The sequence below is a fragment of the Melospiza melodia genome, chromosome 4, assembly GCF_035770615.1.
Source record: "Melospiza melodia melodia isolate bMelMel2 chromosome 4, bMelMel2.pri, whole genome shotgun sequence".
NCBI classification, from domain to species: domain Eukaryota; kingdom Metazoa; phylum Chordata; class Aves; order Passeriformes; family Passerellidae; genus Melospiza; species Melospiza melodia.
Window position 1 is genome coordinate 78,443,808 of NC_086197.1, and position 10,000 is coordinate 78,453,807.

A 10,000-nucleotide genomic window follows, 5' to 3' on the forward strand; every position below is an offset into this window, starting at 1 on the left:
AAAGTTTTATACTACAGCTTGAATTCTTCAGAATATCAGTGCTTTCTGTGTTGGGATCAAGGCACTGTTGTCCCACTGCTGCCTATTTTATCCATTTTTGAACTTTTTACTTTATTCACAACCACCACCTTCACTAGTGAGAATATTGCAAATACTAAAACGATTATATCACTTTGAATAGATTTTTACAATGAAAATTATATTATTTCCCATGAAAGATGCTGATTTTGATCACTGATGCAGATGATACGTATTCTTTCTGATTATACTATGTCCTGTAATGTAGAACTGGAAGCTCTGTTTTTCTGAAAGAACTTCCAGCACAAGGTGTTTGGGCATTTTTTACAGGGAAAACTTATTTGAGCAGACAGTAATGTATTAAACAATTTATATGGATACTTTATTTTACACCTAGTAATACAGATACTTTATTTTACAGTACTACAATGGTGTTTGGCCTAATTAGTGTTTTAAGCGTATTAACTTAGGAACATATTTAAAAATTATGCAATGACTTGTCCGTGCTTAACTCAAGCTTTGAAAGTTGTTTTGGATAAAGAAAACAAAAAAACAAAACACCTTTAGAAATGCTCTCTTAGCTTTCCAAATTTTTTGTTCTCACGCATTTAACTATGTCCTTAATATTTGGCATTTTGATTTATTAAGCGATCTTAAGTATTAAAAGCTTTTAGCGTACACCAGCGCAAGACTTCAGAAGCATTGTGCCTTGTGTCAATGATGAATTAATTCCAGCAGAGCACAAAAGTTACTGTTATTTAAGCCTAGCTCCTCTCCTCTGCTTTTCCATCGCAGCCCGGTTCTGAAAGGCCGCGGGCCGGCTTCGCTCTGTGGAGGCAGCGGCGCTCTGAGGGCTCCGCGGGCCCGCCCGTCAGGGGCTCCCCGCGGGGGCGCGCGGCCTGCGGCGGCTCCGCGCGCTCCCGGCGCCGGCCCCGCGGGGCTCCCGAGGCGCGCGCGGCTCCGCGCGGGCCGGGCCGGCCGCGGGCCGGGCCTCGCGTGAGCGGCACGTGCGGGGCACGCCGAGGCCGGGCCGCGCGCGCAGGGCCGCCCCCTGGCGGCTGCTCCAGCCGCTGCCCCGGGCAGGGCCGGGCCTCGGTGCCGGGCCCTCGGTGCCGGGCCCTCGGTGCCGGGCCCTCGGTGCCGGGCCCTCGGTGCCGGGCCCTCGGTGCCGGGCCCTCGGTGCCGGGCCCTCGGTGCCGGGCCCTCCGTGCCGGGCCCTCGGTGCCGGGCCATGCGCCGGGCACCACAGACCCTGCCAGCCGGGTATGACATGCACCCCGCCATAAACCGAGGAGGTTTAATTGCGGCACCGCGCGCTATCCTGCTATTTGTACAAATAAAAGACCCCGTCTTGATGCAAAATAAACACAAAAGCACTGTTGTGACTATAACAGGGAGTCATATACTAATTTATATAATAAGTGGTTGTGCACGCTTTATTCAAGATTATGGCTGCAAGAAATGGCATGAATTGCTGGGTGTGTTTAATGCTGGATTATAGCAATTTGAAACATGTCAAACACATGGCTAATGCCTCATGCTTCACTCATTCTTGCGTAAACCTGCATAGCCACCATCCATTATACCCCTGGTAACAACACAATTCTGCAAGTAAATATTGTTACACTAAGTAACCTTTCAATTCAAGTTGTTTAGGAAGAGAAAATGCAATCTTGTGCAGTCAGTTCCAGTGTCAGTTTAATGTTTCAAAAGGGAAGTGGTGTAGAGAATAAGTATCTGTGCAGTGACTTGCCGCCTTAAAACCCACGCGCGTGCACGTGCGGGCGCACGGGCGCGCAGACAATGTCCAGTTCTCTGCAGGGGAGAAAAGTACGGCTGCAGCTTCCAACTCAACGAGGTGCAGTGTTTCTGTTTTTGGTATGGGTGATAGCTTGGCTGCCCTGGCAGGATTAGCTATTCAACCTGCAGCTTAACCATGCTCTAAAATTATCCACAATTTCACTCTCTCTTGCAGACAGCAGAAAATATTTTCCCCATACCTTTGTTTAAAACACCGGGTAGCAAAGCTTGTATCCCACCTTTGGCGCCAAGAGTTGCAGAATCACAACAGAAGTAGGTGCTGGTGAATGTGTCTGTGAATGTGGGTGCGTGTGTGTGTGTGTGCCTGTGTAGGCATGCTCATGACTGACAGCGAGTGTGACAGCCAGAGAAAAGAGAAGGATTAGAAAGTATGAATGTCTATAAATGTACGTAAACAGGGACCTGTATATTTTTTCTTGTCCTATTTGAGTTTCCAAATTTACAGCCTCAGTATCTGGCTGATACCTGTCTATTTCCTTTGTGTTTATTTATGCTTATTTTGGTAACAATCTGCACTACTGTTGTAAAAACAAGAAAAAAAGTACATTAGTTTGCTCAGTGAGATGCTGCAGCTTCCAATTATTTTGCTACCAATAACTCAGATACTGATACATAGACATTAGAAATCATCTTTGGCTGTTTTCAGTGCTTCAGTTTGTGAGGATTTAGAGTTCATAGTACATACACACGTGTGTAGACTCACGTATATATGTACATCTATGCAAAAGAAAAGAAGGGAAAAGAAAACGATTCTATGCTCTTGCTTTCTCCAGCAGCCCTTTTTCAGTTGTTGACAGTGAGGAGGGGGCTGAGGATAGCCAACACAGTGCATTACTCTAGCCAAAGTTTTAGTGTTGTTCTTAAAAATATCATTTTAAAACTAGATAAACACACCCCAAATTTTATTTTTAACATAAAATTATAGGATCTCTTTTATCTTCATAAAAATATATCTTTTTCACTTCAAAATAAATTGCCCTTTCTAGTACTGTTACTCTGTAGCTTCATTCTGTCTGTACCAAGCTGTTGGATTGGATTTGTTGTTTTTTATTGCCAGAGTGGTGTTGCTGGTCATGCTATGTTAAAGCCTATTCTGCTGGCTCACAGGCACTTTAACTTTAAATGTAGAGTCTGAACTACACTCTGGGGCTTTGCGAGGATACAAAATCCACAAGACATAAAACCCTTTGGTTAATATGAACTGAAAGACATTTAACCCTTCTTTGTTAATTGCAATGAAACAGTCAGAGAGATGTAAAAATAGGAGGGATGGTGTATTTATTTATTACATTTCTGGGTGTTTTGTAATGTTTTTGATTATCTAACATTTACCCCTCTTTGCCCTTTTAATGTGCCTGGCTAAATGTACCACTCTTATTGCCTAATGTTTGAATTTGTAAAAGATGAACCTGTCTCTTGGTTAAATCTTTGTTTCACTAAAAGAGGATTAACGTTTGAATTTCCCAAATTTCCAAATCCTTGTAACGATACAGCTGATGAAGTTTCAAATAAATTTCCACTCTGATATACACATCCTTTTATTGAAAGTAAATATTGTAAAAATCGGAAAGGGCTGTCTGCTTCCACAGTTGTGGCATATCCGCATTAGAATTTTCATATAACTACTAAGGGCAATCAGACCCTTTTCTCTGAATATTTTAAACATTGTACATGTAAAATTTATGCCTAATTTGAATACTTATTAGCTGCCTAATCTCAGAAAAGAGTATTAGCTTTGTTTTTGCCTTGTAAAATTCATCACTGCTTGTATCACATTTTCCATTTCTATTATTTTTCTTTGCTGATGTTCATAAGTGTTTTAGGAGGACTGTTTCTTCATAAACACATCTGGTACTGCTGTTGTTTACTGGACTATAACAGCTGCCCTCCTTTATGTTAACTGTGTTTGTGTTTAGGCTTTTTGCATCCTGTTTATTTCTGACCAGACCATCCTTAAATAACTCATCTTTTGCTATTTTAACATTTTTCACACAATATATACTTTTACTTTATCTTGTAGGATCTTGTTTCTGCATTTTAATTAATATCCCATGCAAATAGTTGAAGTTGTAATGATCTTTTTCCTGCTTTTTTTTTTTCTTTTTTGTTTTTAAGGAGGGGCAGTTGCTCATACTTTGCAAGGGAAAAATAGCTAAGTTAAATAATTAGGCTGAACAGCAAGCTTTGTTTCCTTTCCTAAGTTTGCTTACACATCCCTCTCCCTTCAGAGGTGTTTTTCAAAATCGCAGCTGAGCCAGGTTGTTGTGAGGACTCTTGTCAGTAGGTCGGGAGAGAGGATGAAGGAAGGGAGCTGCATTCTGACCCTGCAAGAGCAGGAGAGGACTTTGGTGGCTCTGAGAAGAGACGCTGACCTTTCCATATTACAGATACAAAATGCGCCTTGAAATTCTGGTTTGTAAGGGCACGTTGCTTCTTTATTTACTGCAAAGATTTCAACTGATCTTGGCAGGACATCTCATTGCTATCCTGAAAGTACAGTATATTTATGCAGTGAAAATGATAAAACATTTATTACTGTAGAGAAGGTAATATGCATAATTTATGCTGTTTTTAGCACAATCATTAGTGATATTCTTGATAGATTTTATTTCCAGCTTTCATATCTAATACATGCCTGGAAAATTAATTTTATATCTTTCATTTATTTGCCTATGTTAAAATTGAGTTTTAAGTCATCTTCAAGTGAACAGTTTGATTGCTGCTCATGCATAAGCTTAATTACTTCCCAGGAAGGACAGTATTAAATGTTTTAAATGTCAGAAAAATAAATGAATATCAGGCGTTTGATTAAAAAAATAGGCAATATCTGACGTGTTTGCAGCAGGAGCTTTTTCTTAAAATGCCTCCGAGGCAAAATTTTATTTAGTCACAAAAAAGGAGAAGCCCATTATACTATTTATCATTGGTTGATACCATATGATTTGTAACACCCTTACAAAATTTTAATTTTGTATGATTAGCTGTGCATCATTAAACAACAGCCTTGCATAAGATATGCTGTAAAATTCTGACAGAATCAAGATAGTGAATATTTTAAATAAGGCTGTATAGTCATCCATGGTTGTCAAAGCTAGATAATAGGAAATATAGAGCAGTGTGTGAAATCGTGCCTTCACTTAAACTGGTTTTATAGGTAGACTTTAAAACGTAGTCGTTCATAAATGCTATTGACCATGCTGCGTGCATGGTGTGTTATTTTGGCCGTTAAATGTAAGCACACAAAGCTTGCTTATAGAAATCATAATTCCAGTGATTAGCAGCTGTATGAAAGCAGAGTTTGCATTGCATTTCTTGGTAAACGGCTCTGCGAGGCTTTTTTCTTCCTCTAAAGATGCTGTCTGTGTAATTGGCAGAGAGGGACATCTTGATAATGGAAGTGTGAAGGTGTAACGCGTGTGTTAATTGATACTTCTTAATCACTTTTAGGTATTAAGTCATGATGCAGGAATCTGCGACAGAGACAATAAGCAACAGTTCAATGAATCAAAATGGAATGAGCACTCTAAGCAGCCAATTAGATGCTGGCAGCAGAGATGGAAGATCAAGTGGTGACACGAGCACTGAAGTAAGCACAGTAGAACTGCTGCATCTGCAACAACAGCAGGTAAGTTTGTTTTGTTTCCTGTTTGTTTTTAAACAAATAAAGGGCTGTTTTCAGAGGGGGACGTTTTTGTAGACCCTTGGTGTGTGCTGAATGCGGAGTGTCGTGGAAGTGAAGAGTGTGGGGCATTATTTGTTGTTGTTTTAGTGCACGATAATGCTGAAATGGAAGGATCCCGTTCTTGTGGCAGCAGCATCTTGCTGATATGGCTGCATGCCACCAGGCTTGCCTGGTGATTAAAATCCCGCTGCGTATTTATAAAAGTTGTGCCGAAGCCTTGCAGTGCATGTTTTCAGGAGCTGTTAGTTTACTGCGCGGCTCGGCGTGCAGGACGTGGTGCGGGCTTTTCCACCAGAGGGCCACATTACTTGAGACTTTGCTTCGCTTGCGATGAATTGTGCCAAAGTCGGAGCTGGGCAGTGAAGGGACCCTAGTGAAGGGACCAAAGTGACTTTTCTCAATAAAGATACTTTGCTGTCATAGGTGTAATTAAAAAATTCTGGTTAGTTCAAAAGCAGTGAAATAAAAAAGACCATGTTCCTGTCTGCATATGCTTGCGTATGTACGAGCTGTAATATGGATGTGTAATTTTGAAAACATGGGAAAAGAGAAGAAGCAGCATTTCTGCAGGTCTGTTTCCCTTCTCATTTTGAAGACATATTTTTTAAATTTGTCTGTTCGTGTTCCCAACAATTTAATGGAGAACTACTGTTATGTTTAAAACTGTAAAATTCAACCGTCCTCTGGCTGCTGACACCACCTAATTACAAGATGCAATCCATTAATTTTTGTCACTGTAAAATTTCTCTTCCTTTTAAAACCTGAACAAACAAAACTCCTACTTTTTCTGCCTAAGGAGTTTCCTCTGCATCCGGGAACACAGATTGTACTAATGCGGTGTAGCCCAGATTGTTTGGTAAACAATCAGGGTCTGATCCTGCAGTGTGCCCAGTACCTGCTTCAAACTCCTGAAAGTCTTCGCTGCCTCATCCTTTCATTTGCTGAGCCCACTCAGCACCTTTGGAGTTCAAGCCCTTACTATTAAATGCTGAGGTTTTTCATTTCAACGTCAGGTATTACATTAATGGAAGGAAAGTTGTTTTCTGTCAGGTAAACTATTGTAAAAGCGCTATTTTATAGAAACATGTTTTAACATGATAGATACATTGCATGTGCATGGGCCTCTGAAATAACAGGTCATAATAGCTCTTAAAATTGAATAACTTTTAGTGCTGAATTAAGCAGTGTACACTTGCTACATTTATAGTTAAATATTTTAAATGGTGACAGAAAATGTGGAAGAAGAAAATACAGATTGAAATATGAGAAGTTGTTAAAGCTTAAATCTGTGCCTTGCTTCAAATTCAAGTGTATTCTGTTTTAACAATTGAGCACTTACAGTATGCCAGTCTGAAAAAATACAGGTTTCAGTGTCTTCATTATGTTCTTAGCAGGTTTCTACCCCTCTCTATATACATGATTATGTATATATACACCTTATATTTTCATATTATTTTGATATAAAATTGTATACATATAAATAAATATAAAATTTAATATTGTTTTGTTGAAAATCATGCCACCATCTTTATTCAGGTGTTCAGGTTATAACAGAATTTTAAAATCTTTGTTGAGAAAGAGTGTATTAAATTGGTGAATATGTTTAGGAAACTAAATTTAAGTGAAGTACTTTAAAACACAAAAATGCTAATAGAATAATGTGCCACTTAAATGTTTCTCAAAGTAGCAGTCCTAGGCGTGTGTAGCCAATTTGTCCATAGAGCCAGAGATTCCAGTAGATAGCATTTGCAAAGACCACAGAGAATTACAACTGAAGATGAAAATATCCAGTTGAGTACTAATAACAGACAGGTTCTGAGGGGACAGGCTTAGAAGTGACAATCTTTTCTTCAAAATTGTGATTAGATCTTAAATAAGCAGACAGGCAAAGTAAAACCATGGGTACAGTTAATAGGACTCAAGAGGCATTTTATGGTAGGGTCTGCACCATAGGATTTAAATACAACTTGAGTTAGGCATATGAATCCTTCTATAAAATATGTTGATGTGAAACATAAACACTAGTAAACATACAGTAGGATGTCCTTCAGATAACAGACATAGATTTGTGATACTTTTGCTTTTCTTCCCCTTTTTCTGTTTCTTTTCCCCCTCCCTGTTTTTGAACAGATGCCTTTTGAAATATGAATTAAGAGGAAAATGATGGTTGCTTTTATTATTGTCACTGTAGTAATTCTCTAAAATAATGTTTTTAATATGTGACACTTGTCTGGAAAACTTTGACACACAGAAAAACAGAGGAAACCCTAGCAATTATTATTGTTAGGGTTTTTTATTGTTTAAATATGTGCAAGATGTACTCATTTCATGGTTTAAAATTCTGGGTTTATCTTCTCTGAGTCATTTTATTGGGAGTCTTCAAACAGAAAAATCAAGTTTTTTATAGCATTTTTTTGAAGGAAGCAAGTAAATGATTGCTGGTTTTAATAATTTCCTTCAACTAGGCAGCTACGTGAAGGGATGCTAATGCTTAAGAAAAGGTTTAGCAGCCGAGAAAAATCATAAAATAAGTTTTTACTGTGGCATAAATATTTACTGGAAAAAGTTAAATGAGAGAAATTTTAGTCTATACAGAAGACCGATTAGGCTAAATTTATTTTTGAAGTTATTTATGTATGGATTTATAGAAGGTAAATAAGATAAAACAGACTTTATTGTGTTCTTGTAGGTAACTATATGGAGTTTGGACGCTTGTTATTTTCTTGATGAACTGTGTTGTTGTGGTCTTTGTATAGAAATGAGAAGTTTGACTTAAATCAGGGAGTTATTCCTCATCCACGTATCAAGAGTGAATGACAGTATTCTGTAATTTATTGTAATATGTACTCGGTGATAAATGGATTGGGTGCTGTCACAAGTCATCAGGTCGGCTTTGAAGATGTATGACTAGGATGTAAGCAACTTCTTATCTTGCTGTTGATATTTATAGATTCTTAAATATTGCTAAAGTGAGTGTAGAATTTTATTTTAAAAATGCAAACTGTAGTCTGCCCAGACTTGCGTCTTCTGCTTTTTTTGGCTTACGGTGAGCATTCTCTTTTGTATGTGTACATTCAGACACTTCTGAGCTTTTCATTTTCATTTTTTTCCTTGCACATTAAAATCAGTGTTAGAATGTATAATACATGAAAAAAAGCATATCCTTGATTAAATACATTGACAGATTATTCTGCATTAGATGTAGAATTTTATTTTTATATTAAGTTTGTAGAATTAATTGTTTGTGTCACTAAGGTCAAAATAGTTGCTAAAAAACCGTGATTGCTTTGCAGGGTAGATTTGAGCTTGCATTTTGAGCATTCATTAAGTCAATGCTACCAAGATAATATTTTTAAATGTTTTATGGGAATTTATTGCTTAGAAGCTGTTTCAGTTGACTATGTATAATGTTATTTCTTCAAAGCAGTTTTATTTTGTTAGTATATCATTACTAGCATTTTATTGTTACAAAATATGAATAGTATTTCCAAAAGTAAAAATATGGTACTATAATTCAGGTTATCTTAATGATGAAAAAATAGAAGTTTTGTTTACTTGTGTGTTTTTTCCTCATGATTATTTAAAAAAGAGGAGGAGAATAATAGGAATTTGTTTATTATGTGAAGTCTTAAATTAGGTGTTAACAAAACTTACGTTTCTGTATGTTGGAAAGTAATTCTTTTTATCAAACAGCTATAAACTTGCATTTTGGCTCTTTGAAAGAGAAAATAATTTTCTCATACTTTAGAGGAAGTTTTAAGTAAAAAGTGACATAAAAATATGCAGCTGCTACACCTGTAGCAAAAGCCATGAAACATACTGATGATATGTAAGTTAAATAGAAAACTTCTTACTGCATCTGATTGTACTTATTATTACTAAAATTGACCCCAGTATATTAGGCAAAAATGTCTCTTCCTAGTGATTTAAAACAGAAGTTAAAATTATGGAAAGGTATGCAGAAGTGTTACAGGCTTAAAAGAGCAAAAGACTGCTAGGTTCATTTATAGGACTTTCAGAGCAGGTATTACCAAATTAGAAGATGTTGAGCTAGTAGGGGAAATTCAGGTACACATATGGTCTAATCTTTAATTTAATATAGAATTGAGAATGTCCTAAAATACCAGAAAGTAATTTTACCAAAGTCCTGATATGCCCCTTAAACTATTTCTTATTATTAATCTTAATTTTTTTTATTCCTGCCGTGTGCTTCTGCAAACAGTTTTTTGGTGAATAATTAGAGAAGGGCAGAATTCAAGTACAAGCTGTCTGTCTGCCTATTGACACTACAGCTGGAGTAAAAAGAGTGTATTTCATTTTCCATGTCTGCCATTCCAATCTTTGATGAGCTCCTTATTGTCTGATTGTCCAAAAATTTTGAGCACGTGGCTATGTAATACAACTGCGAGGAGGTGGGTCGCATTGGGACCACGCCTCACTACTTCCACCTGTGAAATGGGAATGATGTGTATCTGGTTT

General features: G+C 37.7%; 1 protein-coding gene across 14 annotated transcripts in view; it reads left to right on the forward strand.

Moving 5' to 3' along the window:
• Positions 1 to 10,000, forward strand: part of FOXP2 (forkhead box P2) — a 402,279-nt gene that overhangs the window by 209,671 nt on the left and 182,608 nt on the right. For 13 of the 14 annotated variants that reach the window (XM_063155284.1, XM_063155285.1, XM_063155286.1 and 10 more), the window contains one exon: positions 5,287 to 5,464. In XM_063155284.1, coding sequence (XP_063011354.1) covers positions 5,297 to 5,464 — 168 coding nt within the window. In that variant the 5' untranslated portion in view covers positions 5,287 to 5,296. Of the gene's footprint in view, positions 1 to 5,286; positions 5,465 to 10,000 lie in introns of those variants that run through there. The other variant, XM_063155295.1, reaches the window with a different exon arrangement.